The 26,482-nt window shown below is 37.5% G+C and overlaps 1 protein-coding gene across 2 annotated transcripts; it reads left to right on the top strand.

Annotated features, from left to right (window-relative positions):
• The first annotated feature begins 827 nt into the window (after positions 1–827).
• NSG2 (neuronal vesicle trafficking associated 2) lies at positions 828–26,482 on the top strand. 2 transcript variants are annotated; one of them, XM_053462518.1, is made up of 5 exons: positions 828–974; positions 1,282–1,449; positions 6,781–6,900; positions 23,810–23,920; positions 24,665–26,482. In XM_053462518.1, the coding sequence occupies exons 2-5, from the start codon at positions 1,321–1,323 to the stop codon at positions 24,854–24,856; spliced, it is 552 nt and encodes a 183-aa protein (XP_053318493.1). In that variant the 5' UTR covers positions 828–974; positions 1,282–1,320; the 3' UTR covers positions 24,857–26,482. The 2 variants fall into 2 exon arrangements, with proteins under 2 accessions (XP_053318493.1, XP_053318492.1); XM_053462517.1 differs by having other exon boundaries at positions 833–974; positions 1,279–1,449.

The raw sequence follows: 26,482 nt of genomic DNA, 5'->3' as shown, positions 1-26,482 counted from the left end.
TCCCTGGATTAATGATCCTAAGCCTCCTTATAATCATACTCATGAGCATGTTACTGCCACTTTTACCTATTTATCCCTGGTTCTACTCATAAAGCTAATAGAAGTCATGTATTATTACTATTACTTATATATATATATATAAACTGTAGCATATAGTTAATATAATGTAAGGGACCCATTTATATGGACTTAGCCCGTATTCTACTTTGCATACATAGTGTAGAGAGCTGTTTCTCAGCATTAAAGTACAACTTTCAAAGTATTATTATTATTATTATTATTATTATTATTATTATTATTACTGTTTTAACCAGGTTGAATGAAAAGAGAGAATACGTCTCAGAAAAGACTGATGACTGGAACATACTCTTCCTCCCTATAACATTCACTTGCTACTGCATTGAAAGCAGTCCTTTAACTAACAATGAACTAATAATTCACCCCTTTTCTGTCAGATCGCTTGGACTGCTTTTAATGTGGTCTCCAAGGAAACGACATATTTTTTTCACAGTTTCTCGGGAAATAAGCTGTTTATGGTTTTATTAGCGTGTGTTATTGTCTACATATTGCTCCCCAGTGGCATAAGCAGCCTAATCAGTTAATACTTTTGATTCATGAAATCAGAATGTCTGTCATAGTTATACAAAGGCAAATTAATGATTAACTCCCTCTCACGTCTCTCTCATTATCCGGTAGGAGGCATCGCTGGTTAAGAAAGATCTTGCGGCTAAAGGAATATTCCTAGACGAATCTGTTATTCTATACTTGTGACACCAGGTGGCGCTAGCGAGAGATCATCAGGGTAGTAGCTCCAGCCATAGTGCCGCAGGAGCGCTGAGCTGCAAAAAGCGCACTTAGTCGCCTTCAGTATCTCTTAGAAAAAGCCGATCTTTGAAAACGCTGTTCGCTTCAGCACCACAGACAGCACCCGGCTCATCTCCGCTAGCCTGGCCACTAACCGTGCGTACTTAACGGTGAGTACCCGTGTGTATGGCTTGATCCCCATCCCTTCTATTAACAATGTTATGCTGACAGTCCTAGAAGGAATGAAGATGACCTGTCTATATGATGCATGCCGCAGATATATACAGCCAGTAGGTTTAGTTATATGGATACACCATTTTCAATTATGCTCCAGGTTGCCGTCAGAACAATAGATGCAGATGAAGTGCAGAGGTCTGCTGTACATCAGTAGTGGAAGCTTATGGAAAAATCTTGGTAGTGATCATAACACAGGATAACTCAGCCATCATTTACCTTTGTGTTTCTGTTTAACAGCAGATCGTCGTTATTTTGAGGTTTGGGAAGTAAGGAGAAAGAATGGTGAAGCTGGGGAGTAATCTGAGTGATAAGAACAGCAAGGATCCTTCTGGTGAAGATGGATTTCAGACGGTTCCTTTGATCACACCCTTGGATGTAAATCATCTGCAGTTCCCTGCCCCCGAAAAGGTAAATCTTCTACAGGATGTTCTGAAAGCAAAGGTCTAGACATTTTTTTTTTGCTAAATTCCCAAGTGACCCCTTTATATTGAACAATCTATACCTTTCATGCTGTCTTTATATTAGCAAAATACATTGTTCTGGTTTCCAAAAAAGCTTCTATCCCAAACACCATTTTTTTTGTAAACCAACATATGTATTGGCTAAAATACTTTAGTAATAGACTTAAATATGGATATTACAAATGACTGAGAGCTTTAACGCCATAAGCAAGTAGAGAAGTCCATGTGATGTCAGATATTGCATAAGAAAAAGAAATATGTTAACCTGCTGTGAATATTCTTTAGTTTAGTACATGTATTCGCGATACTGGGGCACATTTGTCATATTTGAAAAAAAGTTATATACCGGGATATACAATATCTGTATTATTAAGATCTACTAAAATGTTCATTTAGATTTGCTTGAAAAGAATTTCATCTTTTTGAACCTATTGGGTGTTAAGCCTTTGAGAGAACGGCACACCCCTCTATGCTAATAGTATTGAAGCATAAAGGAATTAATGAATTGAGATAAAAAAAACAATAGTTTTTTGTTGTTCTTGCCCTTAAATAAATGAAATCATGATTATCTATATTAAGGTATGTCTAATATTTCTGGCATAATCATCAGGGACTATTTCAAAATACATTATTTTTAACATATAAAAACGAAATAATTATTGATACTAACGGCAGCATAACACGAGCGCATGTCTGCAGCACTGCCTGTTTCTGGGATGAATTCCTGCAATAGAAAATGATTCAAATGAATGCCATTATTTATGGTTCATTTGTTTCACACCTTTGTTGGCTCCAACACAATAGTCTTGTCTGCACAGGCAGAGCGGTTTTTGGCAGTAATTGCTCTTTACCTCATTCTTGAAGCAGAATTTTATTTTGGTCAAATGATTTTAGTAGCAACAGATGTTATAAATCCTTCAAAAACATGAATATATATATATATATATATATATATATATATATATATATGCTATATTTATGCTATATATATATGTATATATATATATATATATATATATGCTATATTTATACATATTGCCATACTCAATACCATAAATTACATTTAATAACAGAATTGTAGAGACAAAATTGCTAAATTATCTGAGGCAATCATCAAATTAATTTTAAATTGTCATTTGTAGTTTTGAAACATGGATTCATCATTTTATATACTTACTTATGATAGGTAACTTTTAATTATGTGACTTCAAAGCATATTGTATTTGAAGAAGCCAAATACTCATATCTCATAGCGCTGCTTAGAAAGTGCAGCCTGTATTTCTCCATGCATCTCTCAATTTGGAAAGGATGTGTTAAAGCCAACTGCAGAACAACCATGTAGCACTTAACTTTTTTCTTGTACAGTGCTGTGAAAAAGTATTTGCCCCTTCCCGATTTCTTTCTGTTTTTGCATATTTGTCACATTAAATGTCTCAGACCATCCAACCATCAATACAATAACATGCAGTTTTTAAATGATGATTTTGTGTATAGAAGAAAAACGTTATCCAAACCTACCTGGCTCCAGTGAAAAAGTAATTTCCCCCTTAGTTACTAAATCAACCAATTAACCAAATGTAATTGATAATTAGGTTCAATTTCATTAGACACGAATGATCACTGCCAGTCCAGTTGAATTGAAACATCAATCGAATAGAACGTGTCTTGCAAAGTGAAGTAGGCTAAAAGGTCTCAAAAAGCAGCAAATGATACCGTAATCTAAAGAAATTCAAGAACAAAGTGGTTGACATCTATCAGTCTAGAAAGGGTTACAAAACCATTTCTATGGCTCTGGGACTCCAGTGAACCACAATGAGAGCCATTACTACAAATTGAGAAAATATGAAACAGTGGTGAAGCTGCCCAGGAGTCTCCGACCTACCAAAATTAATCAAGAGCACATAGACTACTAATACAGGAGGTCACAAAAGAACCCAGACTAACAGATAAAGAACTGCAGGCCTCACATGCCTCAGTCAAGGTCAGTGTTTAGAATTTCCCAATAAGAAAGACACTGTGGAAAGTGGCATTCATGAATGAGTTGCAAAGTGATAACCACTGTGATGAACAAGAACACAAAAGCTCACATTTGCCAAGAAACATCTTGATGACTCCCAAGACTTTTGGGATAAATACTGTGGACTGATGGGTCAATAGTGGAACCATTTGGAAGACCTGGGTCCCCTTACATCTGGTATGAAGCTATCACAATATTCCACAAAAAGAACATCATACCAACAGTCAAAGATAGTGGTGGTAGTGTGATGCTCTTGTGCTGCCTTGCTGGGTGACTTGCCATAATTGATGGAAGAATGAACTCTGCTCTCCACCTGAAAATCCTGAAGAAGAATGTCCTGCCATCAGTTCATAAAATAAAGTCCACCTATGAATTGGTCAAAAGAAATAAAATTAAGGTTTTGGAGTGACCTAGTTAAGGTTGTGATTTTAAATCAGTTTGAGCTGTTGTTACACGACCTTCAAAAGACAGTTCATGCTCGAAAACCAGACAATGTGGCTGAATAAAAACAAACTCCTCAATTATTGCAAACATTTAATTGCAGTTATTGCTGCCAAGGATGGCACAGCCAGTTATTAGATTAAGGGGGCAATTACTTTTTCACTTGGGTAATATAGGTTTAATTAACTCTTTACCTTCACCAAATTAAATGATTATTATTACATCCAAAGACATTGTCTTTGTCTTATACTTACATTAGCTGGATGATCTGAAACACTTAAATTTGACAAATAAGCAAGCATTGAAGAAATCAGCAAGGGGCCAAATACATCTTTAGAGCACCATATTAATGCCCATTAATATCCATTAACTATTCACCAAAAACCATTAACTGGTAAGGTGTTATGCATCAAACCAGGATGACTTCATACTTGTGGTACTTTCCTTTATTTATAGTCAGCCACTTTCAGTGCTTATTTGGCTTTGAAGAAGAGTAATTTTCACCATTAGGAAAAACTGTAATATCTTTCTTGTATTAATGGTTTATTGAATTGTTCTACTGTTGGCTAAAATTATGGTGCCTCATATGCTCTATGGTGGCTCACTGTTTATATTAATTCCTAAGACTTTTGCCCCACCTCATTATGATATTCTTCCTTAATGACATTTAGTAAGCTTAAAAACAGAATGGCACAGAATGTGGCAGAGGTTATATATCACTGTACATTTTCTTCTTATTGTAGGTTAATTATGGATTTGTAATGTTATCAATATGATCAAAGTTAGTTAGCAGTAGTGTTTTTGTCTTAAAACAATGTCATTTATGTAAGAATCCAGAACACAAACTATCCCAATGACAAACCTGCTTCTGGTCAAGATACTAATGGCCATGCCTATCAAGGCAAATCTGAAGCGGTTTAGGAGCAAACATTTAGTTTTGGACCCACTAAACAATAGATAATTCATGGACTGATGTTCATGCAGCCAAATTGGTTATAGTTTATGCAAAATGGACTCCGGCAAGCGCAGAAAATGCACTGGAATTGATGTAAAATGACTCCAACATTTTATAAAAAAATAAAATTACAATTTCTGGGCCCAGACTTTTCATTGAAATGTAATACGCATTTAAGGTGCATTTTACATGTTGAAAAACTGGCTGGTTTTCTGTCTACACAGTATGGTAGTGTGACTTTATTACTTACAGTGATGTGGTCCCCTTTCTGTCAGCACACCTTTTCTTGTACCTTCATCATTCAGAATGGCCTGTGGCATTTTTGCAGACAAACATGTAGGCCTCATGTCACTCTTTGCAAAGATGGTTACACTTACGAGATACACTATAGGTAATTCTGTTGTGGTTGTGTATTTGAGCATCATTTCAAAACCCTGTCCTTACGGCCTAGTCTGCACGATTGATTAGTTATTTCCTGTAGTTATTTGTTATTTGACCTGACTTGGATCCCAATTTTTACTATGCACCACTCTTTTTAAACAATGGCTGTTTCAAATTGAACTGTTCCATTCAATTTGCTTTTCACCTCCCACCAAATGCAGCTAATTTTTAGTTGTTGCACAAACTCTGGCTTAACCTTCAAGGGTCAATGGCTTTTACAAGTGAACTTCTCCCTTACAGTAGATATCTCCTCTTCACACAGGATGTTACCTCGGATACAAAAACAGTTACAAAGTGTTTCTATAAAACCGCTTTAGCTGGGTTTAAACAATTTTTTAAAGGTCGTATGACATGGGGTTTTGGGTGGTCCTCCATATCAGTGCATATTTACCAATACTAACTACTCGAAAACATTCGTGAGTAAGGTTGGGCCCTGTGGAAAAACTCAAAGCTGGCACTAGTTTCTTTTAATATTTTTTATTTTAATTTTTCAGGTGACATAAATCACAGATAACCATTACAAAATCAATTTTTAAAAGTAGTGAATCAGAGAACACATATGTACTAGAATAGCCTTTAATGTATATTTTTTTATAATTAAGCTTAATGGTCTCTCTTAATGGTCTCTTAAATGGAAGCATAACTGTTTTAGAATGTATTATTCTAAAGTTCCACAGAAGGACTTTCCATATGAAGCAATAACAGATAAAGTCATAGAAAGGACATTGACCTGTTAGTATAAAACAACTATGCATTCATTTACCCTGGCTGTTATATAATGTATACATGTTTTTGTGCAACATATTTGTAACTGAATTTCGTATGACTATGTATTATGTGCTTCTAATTCCTTGGCACATAAAATAATATGCCTCATTTGAACGTGTGAAACTGAAATCTATCATCAGTGCTACCTATTGGTTGTGAGAAATATAAATATCTAGATGAGCGATGTTTCAAATTGTGAATGTATCTTTTTATTTAGTACATTCTGTGTTCATATATTCCAACTTCCAATTCATGTGGGTGTTTTTGGCTTCTAATAGCATTCAGGTTATAGGACGTTTGTTGCAGGGTTTAAGTTTTGTCTGGCTTCCAGGTTTAGAGACAGTAACATATTAATTTATGTGTTGGCCGTTGGCCCAAGGGACCTACATGATCTGGCCCTCTTGCTGTCCTTTTGGTTAAAGGAGTGACCTTAATCTGGCATAGTATTAGCCTTACGTCTTCACCATTTAGCATACAGAAGCATGGCACCTTGGTCTTCAAGAAACAATATGATGTGCATTTTGTAACCATCAAGGTGTACAATATTAATATATATATAATACATTTTCTGTAGTTTTACCTTTTTAACTGTCCCTCTCTATGGATCTTATATTTTGTACATATACATAAAAACCTTAAACTTTCAATTGTTTTAGGTGGTGGTAAAAACAAGGACAGAATACCAATCTGAACAAAAGAACAAGGGGAAAATCAGAGTCCCAAAAATTGCGGAGTTCACTGTAAGCTTCACTGATGGAGTGACTGAAAGGTTAAAGGTCAGTAAAATCTAATATTCTTTTTAGCTTTCTATTGAGGAGGTTGTCAGATATTGTGTTATGATGTGCTTTTTTTCTTTTTTTGTTGCTATTTTATTAACCATTTGAGTACCAGATACATGAGAAAGACAGAAGGAAAAGCTGGTAGGCTGCCCATGGTGCCTGTGCATGGTTATTACTAACCGACTAGCAGATGCGTAGTGGGACTAGACGAGATGATTCTCTTCTAGATCTTCTCTCATAAAAGCTAATGAAACTAAGGAGCAGACTCTCTCAAACTGGCTCATTCAATCTTATATAACCCCTTGATCTCTTGGTTTACAAAATAGGAATGGTGAAAGTATGAGGAAATCTGTCAGGGATTGGGAAAAGCCCAGTTTTTACCCAACAGGCCATGTTAGTTATACTCACAATCATATGTATACTTCCATATTTCGTGAATGCGATAATGGATAGTTAGATTATTTAGGTGGTAGTTGTTTAGTAGGATAAGATTTCTCACTTCCAGTATAATGCAGCATCCTCAGTGAATACAATAATGTACTGCTCCTCAATGGCTACAGTATAACTGTACATGCAATACTAGATATCCTGTCTGGCATGTCCTGGCTGTTTTTATAAAAATGTGAATATTTCAAATGTTTGTATTTAAACTGTATTTTATCAAATGTTCACAATAGGGTGACCAGTTGAGTGTTCTCCCCTTGAAATCATCTGTCCTATAAATGTACCCTGAACTTATATTTTGCCTAAATGTCCAATATTTAAAATAACCAGGGGCAAGCTTTAAATGGTTAAAATGCCATGACTTCCATGGGCAATAATATATAAATATAAATATAAATATAAAAATATCCATCAAGCATTTGTACTCTTGAACATTACCCATTCTGTCTTCCTACATAAAATATCCTCAGATTTTGCTTAAGAAATCTGTTTAGTTTATAGTGCAAACAGTGCCCACAAGAAATAAGAATGTTAAATATTGTTATTTATTGTAATCACGTCAAATTTTTTTTGCAAATCTTCTCACTATATATTTTGGCCCTTTGTTCTGCAACATTGTATAAATCAAAATATGTAATGCAGAAATACGGGTAAAATACTGTGTAAATAATTATTTTGTTGGATTACATCTACAGGTTAGGTGATGTTGAAATAGCTTTAATATTTACAGATGAAAGTGTTAATTCCTATAATTTACCTTTGCGTTGGTTGTTATGGATGACAGTCTAATGGTTAGCATTTGGGTTTGGCGCTTTATAGAACAGGTAGTAGCAGAGCCGGCCTTAGGTGTTCCGGCGCCCTGTGCGAACTACTCCTCTGGCGCCCCCCCTCACTACCCCCCCTCTGCCCCATCAAACTACCCCCCCTGTGCCTTCAAACTACCCCCCTGCCCCTTCAAACTACTCCCCTCTGCCCCTTCAAACTACCCCCCCCTCTGCCCCTTCAAACTACCCCCCCCTCTGCCCCTTCAAACCGCACAGGGCGCCACACTCCAGGGGGCGCCGCCGCCGGGTCCTCCACCGCCGCCGCTGCTGCCGCCGCCGCCACGGGGTCCTCCGCCGCCGCGGGGTCCTCCGCTGCCACCGCCGCCGCGGGGTCCTCCTCCGCTGCCGCCGCCGCGGGGTCCTCCTCCTCCGCCGCCCCCGCTGCACCTAAATGAAAACGTTGTTTTTTTTGTTGTTGGTTTTTTTAACTTTATTTAACATCCTCCATGTTAAATAAAGTTAAAAAAAACTTTATTTAACATGGAGGTTATTAAATAAAGTTAAAAAAACCAACAACAAAAAAAACAACGTTTTCATTTAGGTGCAGAGGGGGCGGCAGCGGAGGAGGACCCCGCGGCGGCGGCAGCGGCAGCGGAGGAGGACCCCGCGGCGGCGGCGGAGGACCCCGTGGCGGCGGCGGAGGACCCCGTGGCGGCGGCGGCGGCGGCGCCCCCTGGAGTGTGGCGCCCTGTGCGGTCGCACAGGTCGCACACCCCAAAGGCCGGCCCTGGGTAGTAGCATTTGGAGATACTGTACAATTTTTTTGCTGGTAATTTGTAAAGGCAATATTCTTGCCCTGGTTTATGTCTGAATATTGAGCTATGACTGACTCTACATGTAGATACATGTAGATAAGCAGGATTAGTCATAGAAACCTACCATATGATGGGAGATAAGAACCAACCCATCTAGTCTGCCTTTTTTTCCTTGTGTAAGGACTCAGACTTGGTCTTGTTTTAGGCTCAGAATAGCTTTATGCCTTGCCATGAATGTTTAAATGCCTACACTACATTAGCATTTACCACTTCTACCACCATCTTAGTAAAGTAACACTTCCTTACACTACATCCAAAACTCTGACCTGTTCTTAGAAATCAACAGGGAGTGCACGGACATTCTGTCCATGCATCACAATATATTTCTTTTTGGTAAGTAAGTAGAACATTTAAAGCTGGCACTAGTTAAATCTGCTACTAATGGCTTCTGTAATTTGGCGCATACTAGATGTTTGCTATAATATTTTTAGCTTCATTTACTCCTTAATATAACCACACATAAGTGAGTATTTCATAAAACCACACTTGTCTACAGCTGAAACAGAATACATGCATGAAGAGGAGGACCCCTCAACACATCTTGCAAGGGGAGAGAAAGAGCTCATTTTTGATAGCCCCCAACCCTTACACCCTGCTAACAGATGTTGTGATCTTAGCCAAATACCTTGTAGTAAACAATAGAAGTCTCCCACTGATTTATCAATCTGTGTAAAAACTATAAAATTAAATCAAGCTGTATTATGTGAAGGTCATGCAATCTGAATAAGAACCCACACTTTACATAGTACAAAAGCTGCTTGCTAGACTTTAATTGATTTCTGCTACTTATAATTTAATTATTTTAGAGCAGTAACAAACAATGAGCAGTCTCCATTAATATGTTCTGAAGTTATGAATTGCTTCCTGATGCAGGTGGTAATTTTCTTTTAAACAGGTAATTTGTTGTCATTAATGCAGTTAATGGCCAGTAATTTAAGTAACATAGACGAATGTTGTAGACTGTGGCAGCTGCAGTTTAATGTTGATAAATGTAAGATAATGCACTTGGGGTGTAAAAAGGCAGAATATAGTATTCAGAGCACTGTTCTGTCAGTGACAACAGAAGAGAGGAATTTTGAGTATTTAATGGTAAGCAGACAATCAGAAAAAGTAAACAGAGTGCTGGGTTGTAGAGCTAGAGGCATTAGTAGCAGGGTTAGGGAGGTGGTTCTGATACTGTACAGTTCTGGAGACCCCATCTCCAGAAGGATATTAACATTTTAGGGAGAGAGTTCAGAGGAGAGCAACAAAAAAAGTGAATAGTTTCCGGGATCAAAATTATCAGGAAAGACTAAGGGAACTCAATATGTATAACTTGGAGGAAAGGGAAGATATGATATAAGCTTTCAAATACTTAAAGGGAGTTAAAAAATGGGGGAAGTTCAATTCAAGGAGAAGAAATGTTAGAACAAGAGGTCATAGTCTAATACTAGAAGGTCGGAGGTTTAGATGTAATGCACAGAGATTTTGTGGTAGATAAATGGAACAGCCCGTATTAGAAGCTGCAGAGGCTAAAACAGTAATGGAATTTAAACATGCATGGAATAGGCTTAAAGCCATCTTGAACCTGGCAAGATTAGTCTGCCCAATTAATGAAATGGGCAGACTAGATGGTCTAAATGGTATTATCTGCCATCAAATTCTATGCTAAGTAAAGAAACGTCACAGGATTATTTCATCAAATTTTTTTCTTTGTTTTACCCTGTTATCGAAATAGCTATTTTCGTGACACGCTGTATAACTGGAAAGATCAATGAAACTGTGTCTTTCCCCAAAAAAAAAAAGAGTTGGGTTATATGTATCAATGCACAGGCATTATAAGCAGCTGTGGTCAGAATATTTATACCAGTGATCAGCAGGCTAATGCCAGTCAAGCAGAATTATTGAACAAACCAATACAAACCAAACATTTTTAGAAAAAGGGGATTTGGTGCAGGGGCCTCTAAGCACTCTAATACCTGTGATATCGAAATCGATATCGAAATCGAATCGAAAACATTTACTTCAATATGGTAGCACATCTAGTGAAAGGAACACTTGTCTGAAACGCAGGCTTATACTAGTTTATATAAGAGGTAGGAGCCAAGCTGCTGAGGGTACAGTGTATGTAATTTTACATATTATAAGAGGCTGCAGAGACTTTTCTTTATTGACATTCATGGAAGAAAACATATGACTATTTCTTTAATATGATGTTTTGTTGATGCAAGCCTTCATTATAATGTGATGAATTATGGACATGGTAGCAATTAAGACTTAAACTGGTCCTCAATCGGCAGTGGTCACTCTTCCGTTAATGGACAGGTAACCCTCACTTAATGAATGTAGAGCACACGAGTCGCTCCAGACCTTCTACACCATTGGGGCCTTTCTCGACAAATCAAATAAAACCATGCATTCATACCAAATCTGTAAACACCAGTTCCCTACTTTAAACATGTCAATCCTCCAATATATGTCAGCTAGGAGTTATATCATACATGTCATCAAATATTTTGATGGCCAAGTCTGGCTTAATTTACTGGATTAAGTGATAAAAAGGGCCCACAATAAGGCATACTCCATTAAAAATTTGTATGCTCTACTCAAGAAGCAGGTGGCTACTTATCTACTGCCTAAGTGGATTGCTTCATGGTCTACACACATAAAGGGTGATGAGCCATTGCAAATTCCTTTGCAGTGAGATTAATATTCACAGGAGTCATGTATGTAAGGGTTACTAATGAAACAGTTATGTACAGAAAGAACACCTAATGTTGGCACATTCATTCTAGTATGTATAAATTCCAAGCTAACTAAGCTGTCTATAAGCATATTATTTGTGGAGCATTTACAATGCTTACAATTAATTAAAATATATACAGGGTGCTAAGCTCTTACATCAAGATGCTTGGGCTTTTTAGCTAACATCCTAATTGGAGTCCACATTGGAGTCTTGAGAATATTGATTCTCTCAATATGTGTGTATCCCTCTCTTTAGTCTATTACCTCTCTCCCTCTCTTTCTCTCTGTCTCTCAATTAGTGCAACATAGCAACCATCATAGTTATTTCCCCTTTTGAGATCTGATAATTGTCAGACAATAATAGATGCACGCTATACCGCTACAAGAGATGTCAGTTGTACAGTTACCTATAAAATGCGGCCATCTATTGTCTGACAATTCAATTTTGAACAAAGTCTCTGAAACATATAATAACAGGAATTATAATTTACCTGGATATTACGTAATTACTTTACATAATACTCACCAAGAATAACATGCTTGGAATGTAAATACAAATTGCACAGAATGAGGCAAAGCAGCATTGTATTTCTTATAAATCCTATAGTCTGGGTTATGTAGGGGGAGGGTTTGAATCTAATGCTGTAATAAACACTGGGAGTTTTGGGGGCATGTTTGGAGTCGTACAAAAACATCTGAGCACTACAGTGCCCAGACAACCATGTGATTCATGAGTAGATTTGTCACACTTGCCCCCGGGTCCCTGCCAGTCCAGTCTGCCTTGGAGTACTAGCGGTGGGTCTCTATGTCCCCACTGTGTAGTAGTCCACGGCAGGGCTGTTCTAACCGAGCGGTGTGGCAGGGAATCCTCCGCCATGATGTAGTTCTGAGCAGCAACGATCTATAGGGCAACACCTGTTATATACTTTGGAAGGGGAACAAATGCCCAGTTTTAATTGCTGGTTGTGCACTTCCTTCCCCTTATACCTATGAATGTTGATCAACACAATATAATGCACTTGGAACTTCCAAAGGCACAATATAGTATTAGGAGTACTGTGCTGTTGGCAACTACATATGGTAGAGATTTGGGTGTTATTATCCTGAGGACTAAAAGTTGGAAAGGCAGTGTAACAAAATGGCAGAAAATGCAAGGTTGTATAGCAAGAAGCATAAGTAGCAAAACCATGATGTTAGTTATTCCACATGACAAATCTCTGGTCAGAATTCTATACAGCTGTAGAGACCCTATCCCCAGAAGGAGGGGTCTAACGTATATATATACTGCATTGGAGAAGAGAAGAGAAGAGAGAGGGGTGGAAATCTCAAACAGGTAAAGGGATTCCAAAAAGTAGAAGCGGGAAGTATATTTCAAAAGAGTGTTGCAGGGCTTATGCAATAGCTGTGATAGTATCTTTAACATAATCTTCACCACCATATCATGAGATAACCCCAAAAATAAACTATGCACATGTTTTGCAAAAATTGTTTGCTTTGCTCTACCTTACCTATTCTTCCATATCCCTCAACTCACAGACTGGGGGCTTCATCCTCATTTGCCACCACTTAGCAACACCTCTGTAACCTAACAGTATAGCGTGGAAAAGGATATTTATCAGCTTGAATGACAGTAACCATAGGCTATGGCCTCTGGCTGTTCTTTTGGGATTGAGCTTAAGCCATCTAGTGTGCTCTCAATTTGGAGAAACAAAATCTAATAAACTGCTTGGTTGTCTATCCTGGAACACTGCATGGTTTACATGTATTATTTTCAAACATGGACATATGATGTAACTACATGAATTACCTACTTCAAACTAATAAACATGTTTTATCCATATTTGTGATTGTGTGTGTTGTAGATATATGCTCCTGGCGTAAATGTAACTATAAGCGGTGTGGTAGAATGCCTCTAAGGTTATCTGATGTTTTTTTTGTCTTCAAGGATGTTTTCTTTCCACCGTCAACACTTTTATACAAGAAAACAGAAACAGCAAAGACAGAAATTTATAAGAATATTAGTGTGCATATTTTCTGAAACGACTATAACACTTCTAAACAGTGATTTTTATGACATAACTGATTATGTTGGGACATATATTTTTCATTTCTCCATTTTCTCCTAATTACTTCCTTCCTCCAGGGCACTCATAACTGATGCAGCAGTATTTTAAGTGCACTTTCTTCAATTATTCTTGCTGCCTTTCTGTAGGGAAAGTGTTACCACAGCAACACACGTGTGTCACGTGACGTATGATAATGGCAAATGTCAAATATTTATAGTCATGTTGTGAGAGTCCCTCTGGTGCGAAAAAGGTTAAACTAAAAGTGCCAGAAAATAAACATGGGTTTATGGTTTACGATTACGAACGCTAGTTTTCCATATTGCTATTCCTAAAATATAGATATTTTATAATTGCACGTTTGTTGTCCACACAGATCTCGACATACAAGGTTCTGCTCTCTATACATTCACTGAGACTAAGTTTTAGGGAAGAAGAATTTGTATGTTCTTATTCTTCTCCATTATATTAGATTAGCTATAACAACACAACAAACTGAGCATTGAGGTCATTTTACCAATTGCTCTGACTATAGAATATTTTACTGGCAGGATTGTTACAGAATGTTGTGGTTTTTGTTTTGTGTTTATGCAATGCAGTCTGTATTGTGTTTACGTGAAAAGCATTGTAATCCTTTTGAAACCTACTTGGTTACTTTAGTAATTTATCACTTTCAACCACTTCAAAAGCAATGTGTCCCAAAGGTCCTATTTTAATTAAAATGGCTTCTCTTCTTAACGTTTTTATTACCATGTGCTATATATGCAGGGCGTAAATAGAGTATTTGGCACCTGGGGGGCTGTATGTGACCCCTCCACTTTCAGATGTAAAGACACTCACAGAAAAATTAATGTTGGCAAGAATATTTATTTAACAAAATTGTAAACTGGCTGTCAACTGGAAAAAAAGTAGAAATCTGAGAATATAATTAACTTATAAATAAAAAAAAAAAGATTTAAATAAATATAATTTACTGAATATGTATGGTACAGCATAACTCCCATCACTATATACTGAGCCACAAAAAGAAAGGTTGGAATGCAGCACTCAGCAGTGAAATGGTGCACGAGCCAGGGTACCACCAAGTCCCTCAATAAATCCAAAATAAAGAAGAAGAGGCTCAGCACTCAAATGATAAGGTGAGTTTATTTCACACAGGCAACGTTTCGACGCACAGGCTTGAGAAAGACCTGTGTGTCGAAACGTTGCCTGTGTGAAATAAACTCACCTTATCATTTGAGTGCTGAGCCTCTGCTTCTTTATTTTTGATATATCCTGAGCCAGACATTGATGGTGGTACAGCATAACCCCCATCACTATACATTGTGCCAGACATTGACGGTTGTGTAGCATAACCCCTTTTACTATATACTAAGCCAGACATTGACGTGGTGGGCCTCCACCCCTAAAACAGCCTGCCTGTGCCACCACTGCCCCCGAAGCACCCTGCCTGTGCCACCTCTGTCCCTGAAGCAGCCTGCTTGTGCCACTACACTTTCCCTTACCTCACCTGCAGATTTCACTGGTCGGAGGGGCGGTCAAGCAGCACTTGGGCAGATGTCTATGCTGCCCGAAGGCAGCATAACACAGGCCCACAGTTTACTGCCGAGTTTCCTCACACAGTGTGCTGGTGCCACACTGGTAAACCACGCGCCTGTGTTAGGTGCCCCTTTGGTTTCCCTGCAGCTGGTGCCCTTGATGAGTGGACTGCACCCCCACCTTAGGTACGCTACTGTTCGTATGACATCTGTTGGTATGCAGAAAATTAAGGTTTAATGGTACATATATGTGGGCAACAGTGCTGATTTTCTAACCAACAAAGTGACAACCTCAGGTTGGCCTATTTTGTTTTTTTGTGGACTTTTGATGCTTTTTTGATGTAACACTATGTGCTATGTCATTAACCCACATACACAATGAGGTGAGGCACACTCCTCTAGAAAAGTCAATGATGTCCTTCAAAACCCAGGACATCAATCTTGTATAACTCTGTTAAGAATCAACAGCAATGAATTTGATACTTTGCCATTATGTGTTTAGTATGCAAACAGCAGCTCTGTCTCTAGAAGCAGCCTTTGGTATTTATGGAGAAACCATAAAGCCAGTAGACTGAGAATCATTGTTAGGTTAGTGGGAAAAACATGTCATAATTGTTTATAAACAGCAACTTTTAAATGAACCTTAAGCTGGGTCATCCTTAAGTGTGTGATGTCATGTGTGTCTCCAATCGCAGTAAGCACATTGCGCCCTCACGTTATTCTCCACCTGAATTGTATCTGCTCCTCTTTTACAGCATTCACTGGGCCTGATTCACACTACTAATATTTAAATTATTTTTTTCCTTTCAGCACGGAACATCACATAGATGTACTAAAAAAGAATATGCCTGTATATGGTTTTGTCTAAACAGTGTTGCAATGGGTTTGCATAAACCAGTTAAGATAAATGTGGCAGAGGCCGTAGCTGAGAAATGCTATACTACAGTGAAACTGCATAATTGCTTTCCAGCCGCCAGATAATAGAAAGCCCTTGCTATCTGGCATTTGTTTTATTCATTGTGCAGCAGAGAGCAGCACGGCTGACTGATAAATAAGTAAAACGAAGCTACATTAAGGGAACATTTGCATGCGGCGTTCACGAACATTCCAAGTGAAAACAACAGTGGTTACTTGATAATATGCATCAGAAAGAAAAATGGGGGTAGTGTGACTTGAAAATCATGTCTGGAAGAACCAAGGTTTTAATTTCCCAGTAAACTCCTTGGAGATCTGCCTACTTGCAGACAATTTATTTTAGAAAAGAAACTGCTGCTTCACACAACCATAGCAGAATTAGAGCGGACATCTAAATCTCTGGTCTGTAGCCTGTGTTTCTGCCCGCTAACCTTTACGCTGTAGGCTGTTTAATGCAATGACTCTGCAATGATTGTGCATTGTTAATCCCTACACACGCACACACACACATATACATATGTTGTATGTAAGAATATTAGTTATTAATATTTGATTTGTGAGCCCTATCTTTTCAAGAGAGAGTGAAAGGCCTTCTATTGTCCTTTATCATCTTGTGATGTTACAGAGTTGTGACCACTGACTTCTAAATTCCCAATCAAAAGAAGCAATCCATGCATGTGTTTCTCAAGTTACAGGGATGCCTGTGGAAAGATGGACACGGTCTCCAGCTTTCATCTTCATTTTATTTTGATTTGGCTACGGAGCTGGATAAATTGATTCTATGCAATTAACTGGGGATGGTTGATTGTCTACGCTGTTTCTGGGTGCAGGGGTATAGCTTCCAGTACTACTGTGCGTTTCTCGTGCTGCACGCAGGCCCAGCATGATAAAGACGCGTTTGAGAACAAAGGACCGTGAAACAAGGCAAAAAATTGTGCAGGTTTCCAGCTGGTACCTGGAAATCTGCTATATTAATTCAATTACCTAGATTTTTTTTTTAATACCAAATCCCGTCTGTCAATTTTACAGTAGAATGTATAAAGCAAGTATTTTTCTGTCTATACCCATGGCTGTTTTCTACCGTATAAGTAGCAACATACATTCTTTGTCAAAATGCTATATGTACAGCATGTACTTGGGGATATGCTACTCAGCTGTTTGACATTTTGTATGATTACCCAGTGTCCAAGATTTCTTCTGAATGTCTGAATTTCATACTTGTGTCCAGCCGCCCTAGGTAGCTTCAATGACATCCACTTCTCCACTGGGCACCTTACCGACCCTTGCTTTGATACAGTATTTCAGCAATGAACATTCTTCTGCAACTGCTGTTAATCTGCACAGAAATATGACCATGCTTGGATTTTCCTTTGGGTCAGCAGAATATGCTGGGTCAGCAGAATATGCTGGGTTCACTTGTTAGGCAAAAATAATGGCCATCATAAGCTTCTTGGAAAAACAATCAAGCGTAAAAAAAATATTTGTACACAATATTTATCACAGTAATACAAAGCCGCTGGAATCTTTCATGACGTGAAGGTATTACAAACTAGCAGGTATTTATCTTAGCACTTACCACATGCAACTTTGTACATACCTCAAACCTCTCATGGTTTTATCGTTAGTATTAGTTTTTTTTTGTTTTTTTTTAGTTTTTTAATACAGCCTGAAAGAAAACTCCAAGTTCCAGTGAATAAACCCTGATAGTACTATTTTACTACATGCTGTATTTAAAACTCTTGATTCAATATAGGTATGGGTCCATTCACTAAGCAGCTATTGTGTGTTGTTGGCAGACAATTATGGTTTGCAGCATTAAACATATAAGTGAATTGGACTAAAGACCTTCTTGTTTGTTCATCTTTACCACTGGCATAACATAAGAGTCAAGTTGATGGAATTTGAAAAACATAAGCAACTTGTGGATTCAAAAACATTGCAAATGTGAGTTGGATTTAGTGATTTTCTTTGCCGCATTGTCAGTTAGGTCGATCAGGGTCCATTCAATGCATCTTTTGGGGACTAGGAGTGAAAATCAATCTGTAACAAAAGAACATTTTTTAGTTATCCCCTGATGCCCTCAAGTTCAAACCATAGCGAGATGTAATCCCTAAAATCTTTTAGAAAGACTATAGCTTCCATTATGGCCACAATAAGCCTAGCCAAAAGTGTCATTTGTGGTACATTTTTGGTGGCTATCTTTTTCTGGTTTGGTGGTTTCATTAACACGACCATGGCTGTGGTGGCTAAAGTATTAATTATAAGGTTTGTGGAATAGAAATATTTAGGTACCAGTAAAATGGATGAAGTATCCTTCATGAAAACAGATGTCAGCTCATAATTCAGGATTTGTGGGTCATACTGGGTAGTGTCTGTTGTGGGCAAATTTTAGTAGTGAGGAACTGGGGAGCATCAGGCATAGGAACATCTTGATGGCAGGGAACAAAGGTGCATCTAGTGTGGAGAAGTACATGACATGACAAGGATATTGGAGATGGGCAGAGAAAAAAGAAATTAAATGGTTGTTTTAGGAAGGTCACTTTAATGACAGATCTGTGCTCTATGAGGATATAAAGTTTGTTAGGGTGGCAAGAGTTAGAGTTGAGGGGTATGGTTTTATACCTGTTGGCAAACAAGTTTAGAATCTTTCAGGGGAATATTTTTTGATGCTCTCAAAATAATTCAATTGTTATTAATGAGCTATGGCTAGTTCCCACCTCCAAGTTTATGAATGATAGCCATGGATCATAAATGATCAAGGTTTCCCTCCTGTGGTTATTGGGGTATTGAGATAAAGACGAGGTTGTGTTGGTAGAGTAATAGGTTATTGAGTGTTTTATTTTCTCACAATTTAGTAAATATATTGAGAAAGTCTGTATGAAATAATTTCGTGATTGTGAAAGTTCTGCTTGCTGCCAGTGGCCTTTCTTATACTTATGACATATATTAGCAACCTCAAATGACTGACAGCTGAGTCCATAGACTAGTTTAGTCACCTTTGAATGCTGAGAAAATGATTGAATAACTGAGATTCCAAACCCTAAAGGTAATTATGGATCTTTGACCCTGTGAAACCTTGTCTATAGCCTTAGCTTAAATCACACCTTTGCATCTAATTCTGCTTTTTTCTGCACCAAACTAAGACATTCAATTCTAAAAGCTCCTGTTTCCACTTATTTGACCTATCATTTGAATCAGCTGCTTAGCTGCACAGGAGCCCTTAAACATTTTTAACTTTTATTTTATGAAATACCAGCAAATGAAAAATAAATGCATGGGTTAGTGAGAGAGCAGAAGTAGGTTTCATGACAGATGAGATTAAATAAATTCACCTTATTTCAGACAGATTTAAGCCAAGGGTATATACAAGCTGCACTCATGGGTAAAGTAATCATTTCTTGGTTTGAAAGTACAGTGATGCAGAGCATCTTATTTCCTCCAAGGCTATAGCCGAAACAGATATATCAGTAACAGGGTTATATATGGACAGAGCTATGTCATTTTATATGTTTTCCCTGCTTAAGATTTATTAGGAATGTTGTGTGAAAGTTATGACTTTAATCATGACTGTTTTTTAAATTCACAACATGTAGCCATTGCCTCTTGAAATGTGAATTTAACCAACACCCAACATCAGTACCTTCGGAGATGTTTTAATCAGGTCTATAGTTATTTTAGATTATATAAAAATACATGTATTCTTACATAGATAGTAATCATTAAAGCTATGTAAAAAAAAGGTATATCTGCCAAATGTGGTAAACTAATCATTGAGGATGCCAGTTAGTTACGGCTCTTTTTAAAAGGGTAAGCGCAAAGAAATACATTTGAACGTTATAGCGTTAGGGTTGTACATAGTAATGTTGTATAGCGTTGAAGAAAATTGTTTTTGTTTCACATAATTTCAATAAAGTTAAGTTCTTTGCAGGTTGCCATTTCTAGGCAGTCATGCGATATTTAGGTGTTATTCCTTACTCAAAAAATATATTAAGCTAAATAATAACGTCTTCTATAGACATCCATTAGTTATATGGCCATCTGAGTGATACATACCAAAACATACTGTTTACCACAAAACAACCAGGACATAGTTATTTGTTTTGTAGATTGAGCTTGATAACATAGCAAATAGGTAGATTGACACTTTTTTTTTAAAGATGCTTTTAAGTGGTACTAATAATAATAATAATTAAAAAACACAGTAGGATATACTTTAGTTTAAAATATGTGAGTTTGTTTAGTAAATAAAACATTTGTTTATATTCTATAAATAATATACCATATTTGCTCGATTATAAGACGACCTTGATTATAAGACGACCCCCCAAACAGGAGGATCCAGGTCCCCTGCAGCTGCGGGGGATCTGGATCTTAGTCGTCTCATAGTCAGACCTATTTGAGGTCTGATGATAAGACGACCCTGATTACATACAGTATTTGTTAGAGTAGATGGTTCTGAAAGGCACTGGTACATATGGGGCACTTGCCAATGACCAGCAATGCATGTATCAAGTTAGCTGAATTTCCTATTATTGCTTTGTATCACAAGATGCGGCACCACATGTTTATTGAAAACAGGAGGGAGGATATATTTTTCTTGAACCAGACCATAATTTCATGTTCATGACACACCAAGCTCATGTGAGCAGGTCCAGAACTACATCTCCATCACCTATATATTGACATGTATTGTCTTAGATATTTCATGGTGAATGCCTCCCTCTCCTTGTAATAGGGCTAAGAAGAAATAGTTATATTTAATGAATAATACATAACAGTTGTCATTGATGCATACAATTAGACATGTAGTTTGATGCCATGTTTAAACAAGTGCGGCTTTGAGTGTGCACATATAATGTTTGGAGTAAAGTTTGTATGCTAATTACTGTTCCTAGTAAACCTGAATAATTTAGGGCATTTTGTCTTCACTTTGCCTTTTTTCCATTTGAAGCGCCTCTTGTGTTATGATACTGAGAACCTTTTCCCTTGATGGCCTTGAAATGGTTGGAACCTCCAATCTAAGGCAACAATTGCTTGAATTGGTATCTACCTAGGTATAAGTGAAATGGGCAGGCATCTAGTGCAAGTTATTCTGAGGGGAAATAGTTACCTGCAAAAAGGCAATGTTTTGTATTTTTTATATACAATTTATATCTATTTTTATGTATTTTTATATTTTTTATTTTTATTTTTTAAGGTGTAGCACCTTATTTTAAAACTCTACAAGAATATACTCCTTGCTGACCTAATTAACAATACACTTTTGAAATGTTGAAAATAAAGTCAGAGATCTGGTGATACACTGCATGCTGTGTCATGCGTTTTCTTCTATTTGCCTAATTAGACTGAATATTGTGACTGGTAACAGCTGTTTCATACTATAGCCTAAATCATAGTATACAGAGGGAAATCATGTCCACCCCACTGGCAGTAAATTGAAAATTAAAACTGTAATCTCAGATATGAACATTATTAAGAGTATTATGCACATACAGTCCGTGGTATGGATTAGGGATTTAATCATAAGGCCGTGTAGGCCAAAGACCAAGGGACAGACAATATTGCTCGCCCCACATGGTTCCGTCAAGCCCTCTAGGATCATGCATGCTCATATAGGGATGGACTTTTCCTGGACACACCTCTGGAACACTATTCTGTCCATGTTTAAAGAAAAAATTAAAGGGTTTTGTAGGAGGGGAATAACAATTACAGAAAATGTGGAAGGCCTTTGTGTGTTTGGACCATCATGCCTTTTCTTTTCTTACCCCTTAAAATATAGGCAAGCAGAGTTGAAAACTTGAAAATTTCCTTCAACTTGAGTTTTAACTCGACTTGTCAACTTGCAAACTTTTATCATAGATTATACTCTCATGGACCTGACAGCAACTTGAGTGCCAGTACAAATTTCAGTTCTAACCACAGCAGTTTTGTCAATTTAACACATAAACATGTCTTTTTTGTCTGTTAAGTAAATAGATCCGTTTGGCATGCGGGAAATTTCATCCCTGCTAGATATTCCACGGTCAACTGTAAGTGGTGTTATTGTAAAGTGGAAGCATTTAGAAACAGCAGCTGCAAAGCAGAAGACCACATAAAGTCACAGAACGGGGTCACCAAGTGCTGAGGCTCTGCTGATTCCATAGCTGAATAGTTAAAAACTTTCACTGGCATTAATGTCAGCACAAAACTGTGCAGCTGGAGCTTCATGGAATTCCATTTGCAAGCAGCTTCATGCAAGTCTCACATTACTAAGTACAATGCCACACGTTGAATTGAGCGTAAAGCACGCCACCACTGGACTTTGGAGCGGTGGAAACATTTTCTGTGGAATGACAAATCACGTTTCTCTTTTTGGCAGTCTGATGGGCGAACGTTACCTGTCTGACTGGAGGTGGAGGGATAATGGTATGGGACCGTTTTTCTGGGATTTAGCTGGGGCCCTTACTTCCAGCATACCAAGACATTTTGGACAATGCTATGCTTCCAACTTTGTCGGATCAGTTTGGGGAAGTGCCTTTTCTATTCCAGCATGACTGTCCCCCTGTATACCAAGCAAGGTCCATAAATACATGGTTGGATGATATGGAAACACTTGACTGGCTCGCACAGAGCCCTGACCTCAACCCCATCAAACACCTTTGGGATTAACTGGAACAGAGATTACGAGTCAGGCCTTCTCGTCCAACATCAGTGCCTGCTCTACTGGATGAATAGTCAAAAATTCCCTCAGAAACACTCCAATGTTTTGTTTAAAGCCTTCCCAGAAGAGTGGAAGTTGTTATAGCTGGAAAGAGGGGGATCAACTACGTATTAATGTCTATGCATTGTGCTAAAAGTCCCTGTTCGTTTAATGGTCAAGTGTCTCAATACTTTTACAAATATGTTAGCACAGCTAGAAATGTCATTATTTTCCATGAAAAAAGCTAAGTGACTCCAAACCTTTGACCTGTAGTGTATATAATACAGGTTCATACAGTTTGCATTTGTCTTTGGCTCAGATAATGTGGAAGAATCTGCAGAGAATGCTTTATTTGTGCATTGTATAGTTTATTTTTTCTTGTAAAAAAAAAAAAGAACGATAAACATAGACAATAAGAATGTAACATGGTTATAAAGCTTCTAGATTGATTCTAATCACATATGACCTCTTCTTAATGGAAAGAGAGGTACTAAGGTTCTCTTTCGAAGATACTCATAAGATTCTATAGACCTCTTAAAAAGCTTTTTCCTTTGAAAACATCTAGATGCGATGCATACTTGAATTCACAATACATTATGTAAAGACCTTGTAGAGAAAAATGGAATGTTTTGTGGAGGAAGATCAGAAGAACAGTTGGTTCCTAATAATGGTTTGAGGTTGTTATTCCTCTATACTACAAGAGGAAGCCGTCAATTTCCCTTTCATTTGTAAGATTTCCATTGCCATAGTAATACAGTCTTCCATCTGTGCCCATAAAATGTTTTGTAAATAAATAAATGCACAAACAGCAATTCTTTTTTGTGTTATGAAGTGCAAAAAACTGTAATGGTTTTATGTACAAATTAAACACTAATTCACTGTCTATTTTCACTTACTCTTTCAGGTTACGATCCTAATAAGTCTGGCACTTGCCTTTCTTGCGTGCATTGTATTCCTTGTGGTGTATAAGGCATTCACTTATGATCACAGCTGCCCAGATGGCTTTGTGTACAAGGTATGTATAACACTCATCATACTGCCGTCTTACAAATACAGATACTAGCACACTGATATCAGCCATGGGTAATTACCTATTGATTGCACTGAAATCTGACGTGTATTTTGCCAGCCAATTTTAGGTTGGTGGTAAACACGACTGCCAATTTTTCTACCAAGTTGCCTGTAGAAATCTGCTCTCCATGAGTTTCACATAAAAATGTTCCATTTACCATTGTATTGCTTAATTTATACAAAAAACTAAACAGCGAATCACTACTCAAAAACAAAACAAAACAAGCAGTTCTCATCAAGCACACAAACATTCTAAGGACAAAATATTTTATATAGAAAAAAGCAAGATGAAAAAACAGACATGGGATGCAGTAGAAGGTTGAAGAAAGAATGTTGAATGAGTGGTTAGTTGTATTAACAACTAGTAGCAGGCCACAATAATGTAACATTCAGGAAGTATAATACAAAAAAAATACATTTGGTTTCTAAGGCTAGCTTAAGGCATAATTCTTATAACAGACTTGCCCTCACGAACCTTACCTATTTTCCCTTTTTTACCTCTTACAACCTCTAGTTCCACAAAATCATCCAACATTCCCCACCATTATCAGTCATTTTAGCAGATATTCCATTCTTCTGCTTTCTACTTTATATAGAGAGGGGATACACATGATAAAATATGGCATTATATAGGTCAAGCTTTGACCATCGCCACTCACCTTTTATTATTTGTACTTTCTCTGTACAGCATAAGAGATGCATTCCCTCGTCTTTGGATGCATATTATGCAGCACAAGACTCCAACTCACGAGGAAGATTCTACACTGTTATCAGCCACTACAGCATGGCCAAGCAAACAAGCTCACGATCTGTGTCTCCTTGGCTTTCTTCTGGCTCCTCTAATCATGACGCCAAGGCAAGCAAAACTGAGGGGCACTGAAAGGCAATGTATGCACGTTACATACCTGTTTCCAGTATTCTGAGCTTGACTTAGATAAGTTGCCGCACTGAAGATGGAAAGCTAAGAAAAAAACGAAAAAACCCAAACGAAATAAAACCTTGACCTGGAATAATGAAAAAAATCTATTATTTGTGCTTTGTTATTGTTAATTTGTAACCAACCTTGTACAAAGGCATGTTTAATGTTAATTGTTACATGCAGTGTAAGAGTCTCAAAAAACTCCAATCATGCAAAATATTTTTTCATTTTTTTTTAAATTGAATCATTGCCAAAGTCAGCTTCATCGATGGCGTTGTTTACATGAGGTGCAGGCATATGCAAGCCAATAATGTTTTGCTTAGAGCCCATCCTAGTAGTTTTACTCATTGGTATTTGTGAATTAGCAGCACAGCAATTATCGGGACAAGATAAAGCTTTATACAATTGTAGTATCGTAGTAGTAACTGACTATGAGCCAAACGGGAGTATAAAATGGTAACTTCATTAGTCAAAATACACAGAGTTACACATGGACAGGAAGTTTACAGTGATTTGTGTGATGCCGAGAAAAATCAAGCAATTAAAGAAAATGTGCAATCCTTTGGTGATTCCCAATGTGCCAAATGTAAAATCTTGCACAACTTTTTTACAAATGACTTTTGTGACCATAAATAGCATTTGGATTATGAAGTGAAAGATACACATACGTAACAATATTAGAATTTCTTGAAAAAGGTGGTAATGGCCACACGGTTTTGCTGGTATTTGATCACCTCTTGGCACATTATGGATGAAAAGGTAATGTTTGATGTAGTTGTGAATGAAACTAAACATCAAACTGGAGGAGATGGCTTCACATAAATGAGGTGGCTTTCCTATGCCTTCCCTTGCTTTCTGAGCGTATTTGTTATCGCACAGAAAAGTGGTTTATAATAATCAATATAGTTAATTAGCTCTGTTGTAAGTTACTTAAAAACACTAGTTAGCAGCTACACGTTTGCAACATTGATGTCTTTTATGGAATACTGCTTTGTATCTCCACCTGCTTTAAAAAGAGAACCCCCCTACAGGAGGCATACATAAGGGAAACATATATAGCTCCAAAACCCGTTTACATTGATGATATACCTGAACATATCATAATAATCAATAACCATATTCTGCCAGAATAGGTTTTTCTTGATGTACCTTTTAGAAGGTAACCCAATGTTGTTATATATGGAAGAGATCAGACCAGCCATTTTGTTATTACCTAGTTCCCTACTTCCATTCTTAAGCACCTACAGGCTATTGTTTTGCTATTCAGATTATACTGCATTTATATCACTTTAGCATAGAATTATTTTTTATTCAAGCCTCATGCAGAGTTTCCAAAATGTGGTGTGCAGCCATTTCTGCTCTCATCTCAGCTGAAAGTGTAACACGTGTTCTACCCACATAATAGTGCCAAATTTTCTTCTTCGCCTGTAAATTCATTGTCACTTAATATATATAAACAATTCACGTTCTCAAGCGTTTATAATTTTGTGGTGTGTTTCTTGTTGGTAGCTAGCAGAGACTGGAATATTTTCGGTGTATTTCATGCACTTTTCTGGCAGGAGAAAAATAAAGCTGGATGTGTCGTAA

Source organism: Spea bombifrons, chromosome 4 (assembly GCF_027358695.1).
Source record: "Spea bombifrons isolate aSpeBom1 chromosome 4, aSpeBom1.2.pri, whole genome shotgun sequence".
Taxonomy (NCBI): Eukaryota; Metazoa; Chordata; class Amphibia; order Anura; family Pelobatidae; genus Spea; species Spea bombifrons.
The sequence above is the reverse complement of the archived record's forward strand: the minus strand, read 5'-3'. Positions and strand labels throughout refer to the sequence as shown.